Source organism: Dermacentor albipictus, chromosome 1 (genome assembly GCF_038994185.2).
Source record: "Dermacentor albipictus isolate Rhodes 1998 colony chromosome 1, USDA_Dalb.pri_finalv2, whole genome shotgun sequence".
Taxonomy (NCBI): Eukaryota; Metazoa; Arthropoda; class Arachnida; order Ixodida; family Ixodidae; genus Dermacentor; species Dermacentor albipictus.
The window spans coordinates 454668826-454691962 of record NC_091821.1 but is presented as its reverse complement, the minus strand read 5'-3'; the positions used below and the strand labels follow the sequence as shown (position 1 = coordinate 454691962).

The 23137-nt window shown below is 47.7% G+C and overlaps 1 protein-coding gene across 8 annotated transcripts in view; it reads right to left on the bottom strand.

The window, feature by feature from the left end:
• Positions 1–23137, bottom strand: part of LOC139054779 (alpha-(1,3)-fucosyltransferase C-like) — a 46450-nt gene that overhangs the window by 15625 nt on the left and 7688 nt on the right. For 3 of the 8 annotated variants that reach the window (XM_070532377.1, XM_070532379.1, XM_070532378.1), the window contains exon 1: positions 11098–11239. The exons of 1 other annotated variant lie outside the window; for it this stretch is intronic. In XM_070532377.1, the coding sequence (XP_070388478.1) occupies positions 11098–11200 (103 nt within the window). In that variant the 5' untranslated portion in view covers positions 11201–11239. Of the gene's footprint in view, positions 1–9562; positions 9594–10497; positions 10563–11097; positions 11240–23137 lie in introns of those variants that run through there. 4 more of the 8 variants (XM_070532382.1, XM_070532383.1, XM_070532384.1 and 1 more) reach the window with 4 other exon arrangements.

The following is a 23137-nucleotide window of genomic DNA, read 5'->3' as shown; positions in this document are numbered from 1 at the left end:
ACGCCAAGATACTTTGGCGGGACATCAGTCCACTTAACGCCTGCAAACTGTTCTGGTGTATAGCACCATGAGCCAAACCATAAGCCTAAACCTTTTGAGGAGTTCATTCGTGCTCCTGATACACTGACAAATTCTACTATTTTCGATACTACTTTTTCAACACTGGACTTATCCGTGCAGAAGAACGCTAGATCGTCTGCATAAGCTGAGACTTTAACTTCTTTACCTAGTATATTGAAGCCATGGATGTTACTCGACTGAATTACGCTTAAGCATAGCGGTTCCAGGTAAAGGGCGAATAGTAGTGGGTCATCGGACATCCTTGTTTTACTGATGAGCAAATAGAAATGGGTTCGGAGAGTTGGCCATTAATAACTTAACGAGTAGTACAACAGGTGTAGCAAAGCGAATATTGTTTAACTGCGCGAGCAAACGAACCACAAAGACAGCGAGGGACAAGGACGGGCGCACACTTGCACGAATTGTCTATTAGAAATAAAACGATTGGGCACCTGCCTGTCCACTGCCTGGCGTGCACGTGCAAGCCGATCATGAAGGAAACAAAGATTTTGTGCCGCTGCCGAGATAGCCGAGCCAGAGAGCTACTCGAGGCGTACCATATTAAAAAGAAGGGAAAACAATGTGTCAGTGACACCTCAGTTTATTTACATACCAGTGAGATTAGGTTTATTGACGAGCGTAAGTAGGTCGCGTTTCGCATATACAAGGTTTTACTTTTCTTTTACCTTTCCTTTTTTTTCGCGCACGCGCAGTGGTGTATGTCGGGTGTGTATTTATATGTGTACCTTGTGGAATAAACTTTAGTTGCAAGTCTGCGCCCGTCCTTGTCCCTCGCTGTCTTTGTGGTTCGTTTGCTCGCGCAGTTAAACAATGTTCGCTAATACCTACCAACTCGCCCAACAACAAGTTCTACTAAAAAAGGTATAGCAAAGCCTAACGCCTTTAAGCAGAATAGAGCCAACATTGACATGCTCGAGAAAAGAAAATAAATAGGAGTGACTGACACGATCAAAAGCTTTAGCAAGGTCCACCTGGAGCATTGCAAGCTGCTCAGTGGAACCATAACAGTATTGAAGAAAGGTACGGGCGATATGTATGTTGGTTTGAAATGATCGGCCCCTGATTCCACACGTCTGATGGGAACCACTTAGAATTGACATCGCAAATTGCAATCTATTAGATAGTACTTTCGCAAAAATTTTGTAATCCAGGTTTGACAATGTGATTGGTCGATAGCCTTCAACAGAACGCTGTTTCCCTTTATCTGAACTTTTGGGAATTAAAACTGTGTGAGTTTTGCAAAAAGACTGCGGAAGGGCGTCAACCTCTAGACTTGTAATAATATCCAATAATATGAGGCTGATAATTGATTTGAAAGCTTTGTAAAATTCACTTGAAAGTCCATCGGGGCCAGGTGTTTTCGACAAAGGCAGCTGATCAATAGCTAGCTCAATTTCTTGAATCGTAAGGCTACCATTGATGACTGCACAGTCATCATCCTGTAATGGTATGATATACAAAACTCTCTAAAACTTTTGCATCGTGATCGTCAGGAGGGGCTCTAACCAACATAGTGTAAAAAGTTTCGAAAAGAGGAATTTTGTCATCAGTATTTGTTAGAAGGCTACCTTCGAAATATATTTCCGGAATTACTTTGGAAATACCATCACGTCCCTCGTCAAGTAAAGCTTGACGTGTTGGTTGCTCAGATTGCCGAGCACGCCTGTTTCGAGATCGAATTCGCGCACCTCTGTAACGTAGTGCGTCATACTTTTGTAACTCACATTTGATGTTTTCTATTTCAACAATCTAAGTGCCTGGCATTTCGCATTCAATCTCATAAAGGCTACATAGGCTCTTAAGAAGCATTTTTTCTTCATTCTTTCCATAGAATGATTTCACCGAGCCAATTTCTATAGCCACTGTACGAACCTCTTGTTTTAAGAGTTCCCAAGCAGCAAATAATGGCAAGTCAGTAGAAAGAGAATTGGTTAGGGCCATGCGCACGCGATTAATAAATTCCTGATCATTTAGGAGCTCAGAGTTAAGCTTCCAGATTGCCCACTGTGGTCGGAAATTAGTTACAGATTTTTCACCAATGTTTGCGATAACCATACAATGATCAGAGAATGAAACCGGGATAGTAATAGAGGATAGTCTTCGAGAGAGGAGTGATGAAGAAACATAAATCCGATCAAGGCGGGCGTAGGAATGACCTTGAAATCTTGTATAAGAGCGAGCTCACTGTCCCGACACTCCTATATCAACGAGCCCTGCGTTTTCTATTATGTTAGACAAAACTTCAGCACTCCTGTCCCGCTGAGTGTCAATGCCGGTTCGATCGTTCGGATCACATACACAATTTAAATCTCCCATTAAAGCAATGCAGCGATCACAGTCCACTAGACTAGACACAGTATCAAATAAAAGAGCTCGTTTTGCAGCGTCATTAAATGCATACACGTTGACTATTCGCCAGGGCACACCCTACAACACAAAATCACAACATATATATCGACCTTCAGTGTCGACATGGTAACTAAATGCTGAACAAAGTAGGCTCTTTTTCAGAAACAGGAAACAGCCCGCCGATAAACCAACAGCGTGTGAAACGCAAACATTATACTTAGACAGAAAAGGTCGCAAAGCCCTTTCTGTCTCGTCATCACTCTCAATCTTCGTCTCCTGCACGGCGATGAAGTCGAGGCGCTTCCTAGACAAAAGCCGGCGAAGCTGTGCCTGTTTCTGCAAAGACCTAACGCCTCGTACGTTCAAGGTTGCGAAACGAAGTTGCTGGCACAGGGCCATGGTGACTAACAACTATTTGGACCTAATGATCTATGTGGTCGGTCCTAGAGGGCAACGGCCAGGCTCCCTCCGAACCCCCACCAGGCCTTCTGGACCGTGGTCGTCGGCACTTTCCTGAGTGTTTCGATGTTTTGCGGCGGCGTGCTTTTCTTGTGGTACTGGTCGTCTCGCTGTCCGTGCTTGATTCCGATCAGTTAGTCGCACGGCGTTTCGGAACTGAAGTATCCGCGTTACTTCGTCTGTCCTCTGCCGGCTCAGCGCACGTGTCGAGATGCTTGGGTGCATCAGATGAGTCATCTCCGGCTCCCTCATTCGCTTGCTGGGCAGCAGCTGGCTCCGTGGTAGCGGGTGCTCCTTTGGATTGTTGCTTCGGATGGTCACCTTTCTCTTCGCTACTTGCTTTATTCACGGGCAGTTCTGCGATGCCATTATCTTTAACAGGTAGAGGGGCCTTACTGGTACAGCTGGTCTCCGCGGACGAGGGAACGTCTCCAGTCGCGTCGAGAACCTCCGTAATATCCACTATGTGTTCTTGCAAGCTTTCATCCGGAGGCTTTGTTCTGTGTCGTAACTTGTCGGCATATGTTACGACACATTCTTCAGCTGGGTGGCCAAAGCGCCGGCAGCTTTCACAACGTGGGGTTCTGCAGTTTCGACGAATGTACCCCACTTTGTTACAGCGCAGACAAAGTGGAGGCCAGCCTGGAATTAATACGAGACTCTGCACTCCACAAACAGGTAGTAGATGTGGAACGTCTCCCACGCTGACGCCATCGGCAAGAGTCAACACCACGTCACGATTTAGCGTAGGCATTTGTTCCATCTCCGATATTCTCCAGCTTTCTGCTGATATAGACTTGACTTTCCCGTATGCGTGGAGCGCATCTCGAATGTAGTCATCTTCCAAACGCTCAGGAAGCCACAAAATCTTCATTTTAACTTCCGCGGGCTCAGGATCAATAACAACGCCGCGTTTACCTTTTACGGATAATTCCCCGCATGCGACTAGCTTTGATTTTGTCATCCCTGATTTGCACGTCACCATCCACACGTGCGACACCTGAAATTGACCGATGGAACTTATTTCGTTCAAGTCAATAACGTTCCGAAGGGCCAGTGGAGTAGCAAAAAGGGGGGGGAGGGGGGGCTGGGAGGCCGTGGGCCCCGGGTGCAAGGGGCCAGCGGGGGGGGGGGGGGGGGGCGGGGGAGGTGTTAGACTTGCCTGAAGACACCCCTTTTTCCGCCGGCGTGACTGGGCGCAAATTGCGAAGAATGCTCCGGTATCCAGTAGCCCGATGAAGCACCCGATGCGTTGCGCCGCAGAATTGTCGGGTGCAGCTTTATCAACACCCCATGAAATAATTGCACGAATGTGCGGGCTAAAAAATTTAATTCGCAAAATGGTCACTAAACCACTCGCCTTAGCGGAACGTTTAATGTGGGGTGCGCTCATGCTGTGTGTTCATGCTGGGAGCAGGCGTCGCTAAACATACAGTCAGGCGTTGTAAGGCGTTGAGGCTCTTGGGTCCCTCTTCCGTTCAGAACGCGCAGCGAACAAAGACAGCAGCAAGAGGGCGTTCAACCAGGGCGACCGGCGCTCGCGTTTACGGCGAAGCGTTCGTTGAGAGCGACGTTGCATAAGTGCGGCCGTCAAAAGTCGCGAATGGGATTCTCTGGATCGTCTTCAGACTAGGTGCGGCCGAAGAGTTTCGCGGCGCATGACTCGACAGGCTGTATATAGTCGCAGGCGCCGCGCGTTGTTCAGCTCGTTTTTACTTCCCCTCTTCCGCTCGCTCCGATGAAGCCGCTGCGAAACCTGCCATTACGTTTCACGCTTTCCTTCCTACCCTCGAAAGTTTCAGAAAACTGTTGTTGTTGTGCGACTTCATGTCGCAAGTACAGTCAGCTGCACAGAATTTTACAAAGAAACCGTGAATTTTGTGAGGATATTTCCAGATATTCTATGAAGTTGTGTGTCTTTGTGATTACTAGAAGCTCGGTAGCGTGAAAAATATGGCAGAAAAGTAATAACCATATCCTTAATTAGTACTTATAGAGGAATCACTTCAATTCCAGGAATTGAGGACTCAAAGTCATATGATTAACTCAACCAAAACTTTTTAAACAAAATAATTTTGGGTGCTACAACCTACAGTACTATGGCACTGCGAGCGACGCCCAGTATGGCAGCAGGGAAATAATTATGAAAGAGTGGTCCAGAGACGTTGATCCCTCAACCCTCTCCTTTCCGAGTGCAGACCAACAGGTTTCGCTGGCACGGGCTTCATCGCGGTCTTCTTCTTCTTCTTTTTTTTATTGTGACGTCTAGAGTCGAGGCGAAGCGTGCTCTATTCTGTTCCCAATCTTTTCGTGGTACCGCAGCTCGGATAATCACGTTTGTCCGTATAGCAGCAAATAAAAACAAGGCTTTATTGATTAGTATGAAGAAAACTCGTGATTGTCATAGCATTGGCGCCCGCGCACCAGGGAGGCAGGTGGCGTTTTCCGTTTTTCTAATATGGTGGGGAGATCAGCGTCACTGAGACACAATTTAATTTTCGTTTTCATTCATGGCTGTCCACAGCCAAAATACTGCGGGCCATAGTACCCAACGACGATTTTTGTGAAGTTGTTCTTGGGCAAGATATGAATGTCGGCCTTCAATTTTGCAAGCGCAATCTTGCCTTTAAATTGGTAGTTAAAACTTTATAAAAAATTTTCTGTTTACTTGTGACGTGAGCCGTTTTAGCCACGATGCCGAATTTGTATTGGTTGCCAAGTCTTACAGTCTGACAGAAGATGGGCACATGCGCTTATCACAAGTTATCAGTGCAGCACCTGCGCGTATAGGCCTCGAGCTCCACCACTGAAAAAGCTGGCGCCTCCGTCGGCGTGCCGTGCTATTAGGGATCATGTGGACATAGCGGCCGCGTCGGCTGCTTCGAGAGCGCCGAAGCGAGCTGAAAACAAGAGTTTAAATTCCCTCGTACAGTCGCGATCTTTTTGAGGGTGAACACGGTAGCGCGTGGCTTTCCGTACTACCAGCGCAGTTTAGCGGTGGCAGCGAGAAGCGGTGCGCATGCGCAGTGCGTCTCGCGTGTGAGAATTCCACCTTCGCGCGCATTGCGTCACGCAAGCACGCGCGTGTCGTCTGCCACACGCGCACCGCTTCAAGAGCGGTAACAATGTTTAACTTGAAATTACATAGCGCACGATGCATGAATAAACTTGAAACTATGTTATCTTTTGCCAACGTTCCTTAATCATTGTTCGACTATAGCGAAACTTTTGCGACGCATGCGTATTATACTGGTGGGCGTAACAGTGACCACCCCTGTGTTCGAGGAAGGTATATATTCGTTCACATTACCGCGTTGATCAGAGCAACTGCTTAACGTCAGCATGACCCGTGTTCATGAAGACGAGAGGTGGAAAATAGTAGAACTTTCGTTGAAGGGATATTCTCAGCCCTCCATCGGCGCATTGGTGGAGAGGCCGCTGAAGACTGTCAATAGGATCATCCAAGCGTTCAGGAATGAAGGCCGCATTTCTGACGCCCCACATAGGCGTCGGGCAAGGGTAACGACAGATGAAGAAGATGCGCTTATGGTAGCTGCGGTAGTGCAGAATCCCTTTCAGTCGGCGAGGGAAGTGCGGGAGCTGCTCGATGCGGATGCTTTCGTTGTTACCATACGGTGACGCCTCCGGAGCGCTGGATTGGGAAGTTATGTGGCGGCACAGAAGCCCGCTCTCACCGCTTCGAACAAGGTGTTACGCCTGCAATTTGCCGAAGCTCACGCCTTGCGGACTTCCAATTACTGGGGCCGAGCAATCTTCTCGGACGAGTCGACTTTTTTGACACGCCAAGACCAACGCGTGCGGCTGTGGTGCACTAGAGGAACACGGTAAGAAAATGTTTCTTAACGGACTTTATTTTGCGTGAAGAACTGAATTTAATACAATTTCCATGCAGTTACGAGCCAGCCAATCTGCAGGGAGTCGCGGTGAGCGGACGCACCTGCGTGAACATGTGGGGCGCGGTGTCAAGACGTGATACCGGGCCTCTATGCCGCATCGACGGAACTCTTACTTCGCAGCGCTATTGCAGCGAAATAACGGACAACCTGCTTCTTCCTTACGCCCACGCCACTTTTCCCGATGCTGATTTTGTGTTCCAGCGTGACCTTGCGCCGGTGCACACCGCGAAAATTGTGAGAGAGCGCCTACAAACGCGTGGGGTCCATCTGCTCTCCTGGCCGGCCAAGGGCGCTGATATGAACATCTGTGAAGACGTATGGGGCCGCATAAAAGTAGCCATGGTGCGACACCCTATTCACTAGGCAACTGCGGACGAGCTGTGGGTAGCTGTTTCCCAAGAGTGGGAGCATCTTAGAGCAAGTAACTTTGTTCCTGCCCTGTACTCTTCCCTACCGTCTTGAATGGCGGCACTTGTAGGAGCAAAAGGAAATATGACAAAATATTAAAGAAAGTGAAACAGCGATTAATTCCAGGATGCAGCTGTTACTTTTCCGAGTCTTTCATTATTTTGTGAAAAATTGACAAAATAATAGTTCTGACGTTTGCGTTTGTTAGCTTGTTTTCTGCATTGTGTGCCTACAAAAACCCGGCAGAAAAGTAGGTAACGATTTCCAGGCAATTTGGGTAACGCTATGAATAAGGAACACACCATTTATAATGGAAGCATCTCGCTTTCGCTTAGTGATAATCCCGTCATCCCCGAGGAATCAAAAAAGCAGCTAGCAAACGACAAGCGAGCGCTCCGATGACGTGACACGCGCGAAGGGACGCTACTCTTGCCGCACATGCGCGCAGGAATTGTGAGGCGCCACTAAACTTCGGTGGTGGTATCATAAGCCACGCGCTCCCGTGTTCACGCTCAAAAAGATTTCGACTGTACGCTGCGGTCCTCATTAAGTGGCGAGATTTTCCCGCTTCGAGTGTCTCCTTCACAACGCTTGAAAGCACTACAATAGGTAGTGGCTGCCTATGAAGGCGCGTAACTTGGTAGGCTACTGCTCGGTGCCGCAGTGCCGGACGCATGCAACGGAGCCCGGTGTCAGCCTTATTCATACGTAGCCGCAGGACAAGAAGCTGCGTGAAGCTTGGCTCGCGAAACATAAAACCGGCAAACAGTCATCGGCTACAACTCGGGTATGTAGCAAGCACAGACGCGAGGAAGATTTCTGCTACGGCGCCGGGTCTGCGATGTTCGCAAAACGCGCACTGAGACGCTCGCCCGAGTCCGCTGCCTGACTGTCATCACTGTTTGGTCTATCAACTTGTCGATGCTATAGATTCTGGCAAGTTCACTGGAGTGGAAAGGGAGCGCCAAGAAGCACATTAAAAAAGAAGCATGGCATAGGGTCATGTTAGTGTTATGAAATAATGCACTCCCTATTTCAAAACCCTGTGCCACTGGGACCCAGTGCGCCGCATTATGGGCCCAATGCAGCGCGCTGGATGCTGGGACGCTGGGAAGGCGCGGCGTACTGGGAGGCACTGGCTACTCGTGCAAAAAACAGCTCTAGCGCGTTAAGTATGCGGTGCCTGGACACCGTATATATTTTTTGTAATACAGAAAGCAACAAAGATCGTTTTAGTGCAATAAAAAAAAAACTGCGCGGAACAGGATTTGAACGTCCGACCTACAGATCCCAAGCGCTGCACTTTACCACTACGCCACGCCAGCAGATATAAATGGACGGATAATTACCCATGTCAAAGCGGAGAAGCAGTTTGTTTCGCAGAGCTACGTCTCGTACAGACATGGTTGATGCGCTATCGCCCAGCAACAAAAACTAACGCCTGTACCAGAAAGAAAAAGTTGCTGTCCGTACTCAGCAGTGTGCTTGGAAGTGCCACAATATCGATTTTCACTTGCGATTGCTGTTTTAACTTCGAAAAAAACTCCTAAATGAACCACCGACCCCGGACGGTGTATGGGCTGTTACTGCTGATTTCGATAGCCGTTTCTTGTTCTTCGCACAAGGAATATGCAACGCTTCCTTAGTTCAGTGTTGCCTTTCAGTCAACACGCCTGCCTAGTCATATATCTTCGTCAGAGAAGCGCAGGCTAGTGCTGGGAGCCTTTGGCGATAGCACATATACCTGTGTCTATGACGCGTCACATCTTGCTGTTAATAGCGCAAAATGTAGACAAGAGACGTCTCTTGTCTACATTTTGCGCTGTTAACAGCAGGTTGGAAAACCAACAAGCCCAAGCTGCTATTCTGGCGTCACATCTGCGGTGATCGCGTCTTGTGCTGGCACTGTAAACACAAAAAAATTTTTTGTTTAAGAACACCGATGCGAAAGCTGAAAATTATAGAGTGATTTATCCTTGTTAGATTTCTTGATTCCTGAGCCTAGACGCGCCGATAGCGTGAGGACGGACTCAGCCGATACGCTAGGCCTAAGCTTCGGTGGGGACAGATCTCGGCGTAGGTAGCTGGCGAAAGCTAAAATGTGTGTATTTGAGCCTCAGTACATTTTTAGTACAATATGGAAAGTGGATGCGCACGAATCACCTCAGCTTTGTTATCGGTGTGATTGTATAAGTCAGCGATGTATGCTTAGAACTAGGCGTCCGCTCGCGCGCGTCTGAATGACTTCTGCATTTCATGTCCACTCCACAGCACTGCGACAACGGCGACAACTCCCAGTCATATGTTACGTGAGAACTACTAAAAAACGCGGCATCCTCTGCGCTTACGTGGTTTCGTCCAAGAATTTAGCTATCCGCCCTGTCAAAAGGGAAAATGAAAAAAAGAAACAAAAGTGATCTTCAGTTTGAAATGTCCATGAATATAAACAGGGCAGCTCACGCAGCCTTAATGCAAGCTGCGAAACGAAATAGGGTTTTATAACCCCAAGATATAGCGTTATTCAGAACAAGAGGCGAGTATCAAGCGATGACATTGTATAAAGCATTTAATATTCAGCATCGCTCCACCTTGCGTACTGGAACCAGCGCGGCACAAACACAACCGCCGCAGTTTCCAGTGCGAACCAGCGAACTGCAGCGAGAACCAGCGCCTGTACAGCACAAACCAGTGCGCCCCAGCGTCATGGCAATGAAACCAGCGTCTCTTCCAGCGTGACCCATCTCTTATCCAGCATTCTCACTGGTGTCCCAGTGAGTCCCAGCGAGTGCCAGCACTGGTTTCGCACTGGAAGACGCTGGTTTTTGCAATAGGGCTGGATTACAAAAAAAGAAGCAGCGGGAAATCGCCCGCTGAGAACACCAATAAATAACTAGTGCGACGCAACTTGAGAAATAATATTGAAACGTCCAAGAATATAGAAAAAAAAATTGAATCATCGCGACGGCGCATCCCAGTCCCCGTATAGGCGTCGAAGTCTCTACAATGAAATTACTTTTGAAGAGCTCTGATAGCTACCACGCAACAATGGTTGCTTGTATACTGTCAAATGCTTATATTCTGCGGTCTAAAGCTCATGGCACGGTGCGAAAACGCGCACACGGCGAAAGCAAAACATTGTGCGCGGACATGCATGCAGACGCGCAGTCGATCGCTGCGAAGCTGTGCGATCGCTGCATTGAGGCTTCATTCTATTACGCTCCATTTAGTTATACAAACACTATAAGAACATATTTCACATAGTTTGCTCTCAGCGTTTGCCTACCTTTCGCGCAAGAAGCCGCCTCGGGAGACTCCATCACGGCGACCGCGCGCACTGGCGTTCACTGTGCGTATTCGGTAAAGAGATAGCGTCTGTAAACGATTCTGCGCTTTCAGTTTGCCCAAGATTATAATTTAGACAGCAAAAACCTTCTCTCGTTTCGAAAGTACTTACAGAAATGTCCGCGAGAGCTCCCGCGTGGTGTTTTCAGTGAGCGCTGATACGAAAAACTATGAGGAGCGCGCCGCGTGATCCCTCATACTACGCCAGCGAGGAGCTTCCGATAGACGGTGACTCCGAAACTTCTCGCCGCCAATACCTGCTGCATTCGCGACCTCTGGGAACGAAAGCAAAGGAGAGGGGTCCTGGGGCACGTGCGCGGTATCCGAGGCGGCTGTACTGGTGCTGAAACCCGGAAATTGTCGATATCCTCGCCTTCCTCGACTGCAGCCAAGGGGGGGGGGGGGTGACAGAAGACCTATGGGCCCCGGGTGCCAGACAACCTAGCTACGCCACTGCGAAGGGCGTCTCTGAAGTCTTGGGCTCTGTAAGGTCGACCGCTTAAATCAGCATGCAGGAAAACGGAGTCCACAACCAGCTTACCGGTAGCAAGACCGGGTAGCACAACACGGTAGTCGTTGCTGCTGGCTGAAGCCTGAGCAGCACCTCGGCCAGGGGCAGATAAATCCTTTGAAGCGGAGAACATGAAAAAAGCGACCGTTCGGAACGCCGTCTTCTTCTTTCAAAGCGGTACAAAAGCGCCGCTAGTGAATGCGGTGTTGTCTTATACCCCAACCACTGGCACGTGCAGAAAGCTTCGGCGCGCGCTGGCAAGCGAACGCGTCGCTTCGATTCGGCTGGAAGGAAAGGGCGCGCAACCACTGGAGACAAGCTCCGACGCGCGCCGAAGCTCGCTCCTCGGCTGCGGCGCACTGTTGCAGGACTATTCTGTCTTCATCCGTCAAAGCCCGGCCTAAAACAGCCTGCTGTAAACTAAGCTTGAAACAATAAGTTAGTGATCTGTATGTGCTTTTAGATATACAAAACACGTTTGAATAATGAATATACACCTGCCGCAACAGCTTGTTTTTATTTTTTAAGTAACAATAGTGTACAAAATATCGACATCAGCGCTCGCGCGTCGTCTGTCTGCAAGATCGCGTTGCAAACACCTGCACGACGATGCCAGATATCAAAAACTGTTGTACCATTTCATTTTTGGGTAGCTCATTGCACAGCCAACTATGTAAGAATTAGGCGTGCAATGTATAACTGAAAAAAATCTGTGTTGGAAATATTGCCACGTAGTAGTGACGGTAAATAAATAGTGCCGGCTCAATCGCAACGATAGCGGCGAGCAATGTCTGCAGTCGTAGAAAATCTCATCTGCGGTTCAAGCTCGTCGGGTCGCATACGTCAGTCGTCGAAAGTTACTGCCTATTCGCTGGTGCCCGCGTGCCTTCCAGAAACTACAACACAATTCGTGTCTCGTATGCAATCAGATTAGCAAGGTTCGTCGACAGCGAAACTTCCGATACGTTCAGGCGCATCCTGCACCGATCGATAACGTTTTAACATTTTTTAGCCGGTGAAATAGGGTAACTGGATACAGATAAAGTATCCGTGTCAATATAATTATGCGTGTTGCTGCATGAGATAAACGTGAAAAAGTGGGTTCTCAGAAAATCAGCAGAACAGAATTAAAACACCTGTAGCAATCACAAAAAAAAAGAAACTAGAATAGCTAAAATGTATGTAATTCATATCTTGTCTCCCCCCAATTCTTGATTCTGCCAAATCTAGCCCATGGAGCGCCTCTATTATTCTAGGTTGTTTTGATGCATCAACACTGCATCTGGACGCCTTAACATTGAGTGTATTGCTACAAAACATTTTCACAGTGTCAGGGCCATGTTCTATTGTAAATGGTTTCCACATATCAAGTTTGCCTTTCTTTACATTAATGAAATGACATACCGTCAGATAATACAAGCTTGAGAATTAGAGGGTTTTAATAGTAGTCTTTCGTTGTCCTTTGCCAAGTCGTACTATTGAAGCACTTATTCGAATGTATGGGAGCAGCTCATTTGCATAGTATAAAAAACGTATAAACATGTTATTTTCACAATTTATACACTTCGTCACCACAAAAAGAAAAATTGCAGTTTATTGTTTTCAGCCTGCTATGATGTCTTGACTGAGAAAGATATATTCAATTTGTTCTGCGAGGCACGAATTGCTGTGGCATATTATTTTGTTGCACAACACTGCATACAGTAGCCAGCCATTATTAAAACTCAGAAGAAATTAATAGAACAATGCATATGATCAGGCACATAGCATATTATTGCACTTTCCTAATTCATCCGAGAACGACGACCACAGGCGTCCTTCTCCAACAAGGTCAGCATCCATCGTGCCTCCTTACCATCGGGCTTCACACCCTCAGCACGTTCAACCTCAGCTTTGTAGTGTTTAAAACAACCTCAAGTGCGTCTTACGGTTCCAGGGATAAGAAAGAAGACCGTCCTGCCTACCTTGGCCTTGAAGCAAGCAGCTCTGGATTGTTTGCGCACTTTCTACTTTGATCGAGTCCACATATATGCGGATGGTTCTTCCACTCAGACCAGCTCCACCAGCGCAGTGGTTATACCATCATGATCACTAAGCATCCAATACAAGATTTCTCACTTGACAACATCGACCGCTTCGGAGCTTGTTGCCCTCCGAGGTGCCTTTGATTATATTAATAACCAACCAGCTAATCGGTGGGCAATATTCTGTGATTCAAAGGTGGCCTTACAATGTCTTCTGTCATCTCTTCGTCGCGGGTCATGTGAACAACTCGTGTCGGAGATACGAGAAATGCACCATCACATGATCATGAAAGGACACGACGTCGTGTTTCAGTGGCTGCCTGGTCATTGCGGTATCTCCGGCAACGACCTCGCCGACGAAGCTGCTAGGAAAGCCCACGAAGGAGCAGTCCTTGTTTCTATACGTTTATCGTGGACCGACGCAGCCCAACACTTAGGCAAGCTAGCGCACTCTTTTGACATTGGAAAAGTGACACACACTTGAATTCACTCAACATCGATTGCATTCCCTCGATCCCTCTACGCAACTGCGGCTGTTACCAGGTCTTCCGCGAAATGAGGAATCAGTGCTGTGCCGCTTACGTTGGGGCGTCGCATTCACCAGTGCATATGCATTTTTGATTGGAATGGCTGATTGCGCCGAGTGCAATGCCTGCGGTGTCGAGGAAACCATATAACACCTAATGCGCTACTGCCCACCTTTTGAAGATGAAAGGCAAGACCTCTGCAGAGCTCTCAATCAGCTGGATGGAAAGCCGTTCACCTTGAACAAGATCTTGGGACCATGGCCTCGCATATCGCAGCTACAAAAGGCCACAAAAGCGCTGCTGCGACATTTGAAACATACCGGATTGAGTCAGCGTCTGTGATCCGGACTGAGTGACCGACTGATATCCCCAGTGGACTTTCTCTTCTATTAATCTTTCTGTCCCCCTTTCCCCAGTGTAGGGTAGCCAACCGGGCTCAGTCCTGGTTAACCTCCCTACCTATCATTTGTCATTTTCTCTCTCTTCTTAATTCATGCCCTTTTTTTAATTGCACAAAAGCTACTGCACTAAAATAGTATACCAGTACATACTTAAAAAGCACAATTTTATACTACGATAAAATCAATCATCCAAATTTTCATTGTAGTGCCCAGGAACAGCTAGAGAGCCTTTGTACTGGTGCACTTAACAAGCTTTAAGGAATGTATAATGTCATGGACCACCTTATACAGGAACAAAAGGTGCGATTAATTAAGACTTGGATCTAGAGGTGCGAGTTGAAGTATATTTGAGAAGGCTCAACTGTGGTTGCCAGAATGGCAAAAGTGGTGCTTGAAGATAGACATCAATTTATTCTGGATGCGTTCAATGAGGTCAGAATTAGATTTGCTCATTGCACCCCCCTCCTACAGAGGCATACTCTAGTAGTTGGAGGCACACAGCAGAATTTCAGAACACAACAGGTGAGTTTAAATCATGCAATATACGGCATGCAATTCCAAGAGCGTGAAGGGCATCTTGTGTAATTATCTATGTGAAGAGAAGCTTAGCATTTTGTCGAAGTACACACCAAGATCTTTCATTTCATCGACCCTAAGGAGTGGAGCATCACGTAGGGTGTATCAAAATTTCACATGGTGCGTTTTGTTCATATAACTTAATGCCATAGTGTTGGAAGCATTTAAGAGTACTTATTGTTTCGGCACCAGTTTGAGAGTGAAAAAATGTCTTTTTGGAAGTCGATACAGTGGTGAACACTGTTGACAGTCTGAAATAGTTTTAAGTTGTCGGCACACAAAGTCATGCTGTTCATTTATTAAAATGCTCTTAGCACTAACAGTAAGCGAGGAATACCATATCGATTCAAACACCTGATGCACTGAAGAGGATATATATAGGTCGGCAGTTAGTAACTGCACATCTAGCACCTGATTTGTGCATGGGCAATGTTCATGCTACCTTCCGAATGCTAGAAGAGGTACTAGACTTCAGGGAACTATTGAAGATGCTTGTGAGAACGAGGAACAAGTATGCTTCCATACGTCTTAACCCTTTCAGACACCACTTTATCCCGTTGATTGAAAAGTTGCTTTCACCACATCTCGTGCATCTTCAGAATCGTAGAAAGTGTACAGCTGCACCAAATATTAAGAATTTTCAATTGTTTAGCGAGTTTTGTCAAGCTTACAAAATTTCGACTTCATGCGAAAAGTCACTACAGGAACACAAAATATGAGAACATGTACTATTTCGTGTTTTGAAAAGCTTGAAAAGCACTTATCCAGCCATTTGAGAATTATGCCTGGTGCACGACATTGTAAAAAACAATGAAAGAACTGAACCCGCTACATACAACGTACTGACACAGAGTAACAACACCCAGCCGTCTACCTTCCCACTCATTTTGTTGAAACTTTCTGCACGTTATTCAAACATGCAGCACAGTTCCAATAATAAGTGTTTCAAGATGTATGAAACACATTTTAAATACCATTACTTTTATCAGTGCTTTTGCTATTGATGCACGCTACTGCTGTGCCCAATTGTGTAGACAGCGTATCAAAGGGTTAAGCTCTGTGGAGGAAATACCATCAACACCACAAGAAAGGGAAAGTTTAAGGCACTTCATATACTTGGAAACGAGGTTTTCATTGACTGTTAGCATACACTGTGCCAGACTGAGAAGGAAGGTTACTTGAAGCATATTTCACACCATATAGCAAACAGAAATCTTCTGCAAAGGCATCAGCAGTGTTCGGCACTCTTTTTAGAAGGGAGAGCCCACAAAGCTCCAGAAATATTTTGAATTATGTGTCACGCTGGCTTCAACACAATCAACGTGGTCAAAGTGATGATTCTAATAACAACAACAACAACAACAACAACAATAATAATAATAATAATAATAATAATAATAATAATAATAATAATTAATAATCTTAGTGTTAACTTGGCACACTAGACTAAAAAGAAGGCTGATGCCTGTATGTTAGAGCATCTGATAACCAGCCATCTAGAGCAGGAATATGCAGGATGCAGAAGACACTTCCTTCCCCTCCACGTGCACACACGCTTGCTCAATAACACAGCACGGCACACACGCACACATTCGACAGGTGCACAACACACAGGAGTGCTAATTCAGTCTGGTTCCAAGGAAGGAGAATCCAAATCGCCAGGGGGGTGGAGAGAAAGCTTTGCATGCGAGATATAATCATGGAGTTGTGGTGTCGTGCCATAGAGGCGTGATGAGGGCTCAGGCTGTGCTGACCACTTGTTCAGACGAACTGAAGAAAGATTAGTGCTGTCCAGAGAGTCGTCACACAGCCTGCAATATAGACTAGTGCAATGTTGCGTTGGTTTTGCAGGGTGTGCTACTTGAGGGGTTTGAGGCAATCCTCGAAGGCGGGCCTATGCTTGCGACAGCCGAAAAGACGGGAGTAAAGGGTGCGTATATTCCGGCGCTGAACAAGCTTAAGTTTGTTAGCGTCGCGAGTTTGGTACGGGAACTATACTGATGAGCAGTACTCAAGTCGTGACATAATGATAGAAGTGTAGAGTGCTCGGAAAATCTTAAGTCATCAGGGGAGGGAGACACGGGACACAAACCCAAGAAAGGGCCGGTGCTTACATACAGTGCTGGTGACATATGCGGAAAAGTTGAGAGAACAGCTAAATGCTACACCCAGAATAGGAAGGGCCCGAACAGTCTTTATAGAAGTGCCTCCAAGGAAGAAGGTTGGACGTGCCGCAGTTTCGTTGTGGCTGATACGCATGGCAGCACTTTTTACGGGGCTACTAGAAAGTTTGATATTGTAGGCCCAGTCGTTCACCTTTACGGAATGTATTTATTGCAAGCACATATGCTGTGCATCGGCATATTGTTGTTGTGGAAGCGTTAACTTGTTAATCAAGCACATTCTGCGCAGATGCATTAGTAACTTGGTTTTGAGTAGATCTTTCTCCGGACTACAATTTATAGTATCGCAGCAAGAAACATTTTAGTAGAGGCTGAAGGGATTCCAGCAGTTTAAGCATACTGACTGCACAAAACACTGATGACACCTTTTCACCTTCCCCACAATGCTCTCACACCATCTACACTTTACATAAGCAAAAAGTGAGATAAAAAATCAATTACACTTTCATTGACTCAGTACTTGCTGCTTCTGAAGCGGGCATCGAAGCAATCGTGGTATACGCTGCTACATGCATAGGTCTTGCATGATGCAGGTCCTGCTATGCACTGCACATAGGGCACACGTTGCAAACAAATAATTTCTTTTTGCAGTGCTCAAACATAACGACACACTGACTCAAACATGATTGCGTTGTCACGTATGCTTCAGTGCGTCAGTGTTCTTGATTGCTACACGAGCGATTTATGCCCAACTAGCCCAAAAGACGGACGCACTAGAAAGAAGTGAGTGAATGAGTACAGTGAACTTGTACTGAACTGGATTCACATGCAGAATGGAAGAGCGCAGTGTCAGCTGAAACAGGCCGCACGGCTGATTATGTAAGTACTTCTAATAGTTCGGCTACTAGTGTATTTCGCTTTCGGAAGTTATCTTTACCACTGGAAACAGCGCAGAGCTTGCCCGTTAAACTTGAGTCAACCGACACCACACGAAACACGCCGCGGTTGACCAACCCAACTTCCACACAGTTCATTCACCACATCACAGGTCACAAGAAGTCAAGAGTGCCATATTTTAAATCACTGCAGCACCAAACAGACCTGAAAAATCATTTCCTTGGACAGGATTTCTCAGAAGAGTTCCTTCACTCGTCAGTTACCAACTCGATGGACGCGCTAGGCCTACGCGTAACGTAAACAACATTGGCGATAGGCGAGTGTTGATTATCCAGACTTCGGAGCTCGTAAACGTGTTGCCATTCGTTTTGAGCACAACAAAATGCACATACAACAAGCACAGACGTTCCGGCAATCGCGATTCGGTTGGCTGTTTTAGCAGACGATCGTACCGAGCCCGGCGGAACCCTGTGGGCAGGTTGGATTAGTCGGCGTCGTTCAAAGTCGCTTCGGATCCACGTCGCACTGCCACAACCCACGGTGGTCGGTCGGTCGGTCGTGTCGTTGTCGGCCTACTATTACAACACTGTCTTTCAGGAACACTGTCGCGCGCGTCGTGCGCCCAAAAAACTCGGACTATCGTTGGTGCCGGCGCACTTCCCATCGTCGGCCATTACAGACCTAGCAGCCGAAGGCTCCGCAGCCTCCGATTGGTTGACGCCTGCGACTCGTCGCAGCCTCTCATTGGTGCACGCCGGCGCAGCTTCGCCGCGCGTCGGCAAACTTCTAGCATCGGCAGTAGGCATAATCGCTGCGCGACGTTCCTCTTCGCCGCGTTTCCGACCGACGCTTTGACGCATTTGACCCTTCGGCGCGCGCCGAAGCTTTCCAGCGCGTGCCAGTGGTTGGGGCATTAGAAACGGGCCATAGAATGTTATACTGCGGTGTATATAGGTAATTATGAGCCTGTAACTTACAGATGTCGCAGTTACACGAGTAGCAAAGTATGTTTCCGCTACATTTCTTCTCTGCTCTGCGCACACGCAAAGCCATCTTGCGGCAAACACAGAAGACCCACCCTCCTCGTTATGGGCGGCGCTGCCCCGACACGTGGCGCGCCACTCGCCCGCATCGCCCTTCGGGCCGTGCTGGGACCGGTGCGAGGATGCCCCACAACCCTTGCGTTTTATAAATGTTCTCGCTCTCTCCCCTTCCAACTTCCAGCGTGCGTCACTTGGCGTCACTCGAACTCTCGTGTTTAGGCGACGCGGCTCCTCCTTCCGCTCACAGCGCGATTCCTAGGTGCAGCGTCCGATGCGGGACGCCTCTGACGTGTTCGCTGCGTCGTAGCGCGTCTGGTGGGAAAGCGTCCCCTGCCATGTGTGCCGAGCTGCTTCCGAGGAGTCATGCGTCTGCGTGAAGCTCCCAAGCGAGATAGAGGACGATCCCATCGAGGCGTCAGCCCCATGATTGCGTCGACCTTCATGGCGCGTCGTGGCCCGGCTGTCCGTGCCGATCACGAGGTTTGGCTGGCGTAGATCGTTTCTCCTTCCGAGACACCGAGTTCTTCGGTTAGTTCCGCTTGCTCAGGCGCACGTTTCGTTGCCGCGCCGAACGCTGCGTTGCTCGGCGCTCACCGCGTGATTGGTGGGTGCAAAGTCCGATGCGAGGTGCCTCGTAAGTGATCGCTGCGCAATAGCGCATTGTCTTACACCCCTTGGCGGGTCGACGGGAACGCTATCGCGTTCCACTCTTGAAGGCGAAGCCTAAGCGTCCTCCAATTTTTAAGCGGCAGCACACCCTGCTAGGTACTACGTTCGCTTGTACGAGAAACGTCTGAGAGCGCTGCATTCACGACGCGCAAGCGGGCATGTCACGTGTATTTTTTGTATTTCGCTGGCATCTGCAATAAGCTGAAAAACAGTAATACCTAATAGATAGAAAGGTGGAAATTGTGTAATCGGGCGTTTTGCAAAGCGCTCTACAAATTTCTAATTGGACTTTTGCCTAAGTTCGTTGCTTGAGAGGTTGGTAAATTAACCTTGACTAATTATGCAATCAAGTAGATTGCAAACCATTCTGCGAGTTCTAGATAAAAGAGTCAGCAACATGAATTTGGTCGCGTCGTCTAAGAGTGAATCTGCATATCTTTAAACTCTGGCCAAACTTCGCTGGCACACCCTGTATATGGGAGCAACAGTTATACATGGCAGTATATGGCCGGCATGGAATTGTTGGGTATTACATGGTTCCTAAACTTGGTCCTCTTGGCTATGAACGATATTGCGGCTATGCAAACTGGTTATTGTACACAATGAAAATGTCGTGCTTGAAATGCAACAATTCGGTGTGAATGGGCACGTGCAGAGACGAATTCTCTTCCTGCGTCGATGAAACTGATTGCTTGCAAATAGAGAAAGATAAAGCGTAATAAATGAGGTCACGGGGCCGTTTGAAGCTACAAGCAGGAATATTTCTCAAACCCAGATACTAGCCATCGCTCCGACGGTAGCTCGCCGATCGCAGCGCCAGATTTCCCTCTCAAGATTTTTGTAGGAACCTCGGTGCCTTACACCCCACAATCGAGCGGAGGTTATTTTGGCGCGCCTGTAGTAGGGTGCTGCGGGACGTTACCGCGTCTGCCTTTGTGTGTCGCTGAAAGTGAGAAAAAATGTGTTGTCGTTAGAATTGGCAGCAGAAAAGGTAATCACAATATGCGGGGGCAAGAGCGAGTGCGAAACTTTCGCTGCGCTTGCCGCAAGGACGTTTTGGTGTTATTGGCGAATTTTCCTGCAGCGAGTCCGTAGCGCGAGCTTTGCTATTTTCTTCAAATTTTTGTCTTTCTTGGAGGGTGAGGGGTGGGGAAGGGGGCACATGTGCCGTGCACATCCTCCGGTGTCGTCGCCGAGCGTCGTCCGCATTTCATGTCTAACGCACTGTAAAAGTACGCCTTCGCTTTTCACTGAACCTTGGCCGGCAACATCGGCTTCCAGCTATATTTCTAGTAAATTCTAGAGGTGCCCGTACTTTCACTGCGCAGCACTACAATGACGTGCCGTCATATACACTGCAATTTCTAAAAAAAGAAGTACAGGCGCACCTCATTTCTTTCCACAATATAGGTGGTCACATATACGGAATTTTACCCTAAACAATGCAGACGTCTGTGATTGCGGACCAACAGGCCGTCATATTTGCCGCAATTTTAGCAGGTTTCTTGTAAATTCTCAAGCGGTACTTTTCAACATAAATAATCTGTCTACATGTATTATTAATCGTTATTAGAGTACCCCACTTACTCGGAAGGTGTTCCTGTCACCTTTGCTGTCGGTTCTTTGTGCTTTTCCAGTTACCTTAAAGTTTAATAGGTACACATTTCATCTGAATAAAGAAAATTAAAACGCTCAAAAAGATTACTGGTGTTACGTGTCAACACCACAAAGCCATTAATTCGACGTTTCCCACGAGGCAAACCCCAACCCATCCATCAGCGCTTATCCAGACGTCAACGCAGCGTGGGCACCGACTGTTGACGAGTCCACGAAAGGTCAAAACCCCCACCACTGCCTGACAGCCTGAAGTGATGATGAGGGGGGGGGGGGGCAACATCAAATGCTGCCGAACAATGACGACGACATTGGATTCGCCGGTTGCTATCCTGTCGCATATTCCACACCATGCGGCTTCGGAGGTGGGGATACAGCGGAGCGTGGTGATAGCCTGGGTGTGGTATCGCAACGGATTCGACGATTGTGATTTGCAGCTATAGACAATCTTCAGATTCCATAGTCGACTCGCCTATAGGGAAGACGGCGGTATGAAAAGCGGAGACTGTGGGCTTCCGTAACTGGAGCCGTGTAACAAAGCCAATAAACCCTTTTTACTTCATTCCTACTACCTCACGTACTCGTCGATTGGCTAGGTGGATTCCTTGCCCTAACGCCACCCTAAGTCGCAACACTGGCAATAAAACCTAAGCAACAGCTAATGCCCTTATAAATGTATATTAATCCTTACTCTAAAAGGCCCCTCACGATGCCCCATGGGTCATACGCTGCAAGTTGTTACACGTCCTCTAGGGAGCATTCTGCTTCAAAAAAAAAATCGAATTTACTCAATAATAGCGGAGATAGAAATAAGAGGGTGCCGCGAACCCATGATTTCAGCAGGCGGGCTCCACTGCCAAGCAAGACGCTCTCTCCACTCGCCTGGCTAGCCTCCGCAAGCGACACTCTTTCCCTGCATTCTGCCATACCGAATCTCGAGGATCGCGTGACGCATACGTCACAGGCCCCACCTTCATATTTTTTTCTCCTCGCTTTTTTTTTTCCTGCGCTGCGCATTTCCGCTGACGGCGTAGCGCGCGAGCTGTGGTCTCGTTCACGCAGCGCACGACTTTGCGTGCTGTGCACAAGGACACATGACTAGCGGTATAATTCAGCGCTACACGAACACTGAGGCAGAACAAGCGGATCGCAGAGCATGATCGGGCGCTGCAACACAGTAGAAAATGGCATAGTTTCGGTACTTGCGAACGTGACTGTTCGCCCGCGGGAACAAGCAGACGAAGCGGAATTACATCTCTCTCTTTCTCGGGTGCGAAGTAAAACAAAAAAAACGCAGACATTCCGTTTGTGTGCTTCATAGTTTTTCTAAACTTCAATTCGTCAATTCAAGCAACATATCACACGAACAACGGATAGTGCCTTGAATAATTCGCAGCGACACACGCCCTACACTCTTTCACATATCGTGGGGGTGCGGGGGCTAACCTCAGCACTTAAAGATGCCAACACGTCACTTGAGCGGTGGGAGGTACAGCTGACCGGCGATACCCTTGCGGGACAAGAAGCTCTCGTCCAGCAAGTGCGTCGAGCAGCCATGGCCAGTGCAGTCCTGGAATGAGGACGCCACCCACTCGACCTCAAGAGCAACGACCTTGATGGTCCAAATAAATGTTCTCTCTCTTTCTCTCACTCTCTCGAGGTCACGTGTCACCACGAGTGACGTCACACTGCGGACCCAAGTACGTAGGCGCAGGGACGCGAGTACGTCACCGTCCGGCCTGGAGCGCAGCGGCCGCGAGGAGAAAAGAAAACGTCGTTCGGATTGAAATGTCGGACCTCTCCGCGGCGCGTAGCGATGTAGTTCTTTGCAAACGCGATCGTTCGCGCGCATTGTATGGCTCTGCGCTTATCAGCTCAAAACGACGATACCCGGTGAGGGGCTGTTTGAGAGGAAGCTTTAGCTTGGTTGCTCCTATCTAAATACATGCAAAAGGAGAATGCATTTTTCAAGGCAAACACTACACGAAACTTGGTGAGGCTTGTTGCATTTAAATGCAAAATTTAAATCTAGTGAATGTTGGTTTCAAATTTTTTAGTTAGGTCGTAAATGTTTTATTAAAAAATGGCACAAATTAAACATATTCAGAAAACGAAACTACCAAGTTTACAACTCTGTAACTCCGCTATGAAAAATGATACCGAAATTCAGTGAATTGTATATAATAGGACATGTAA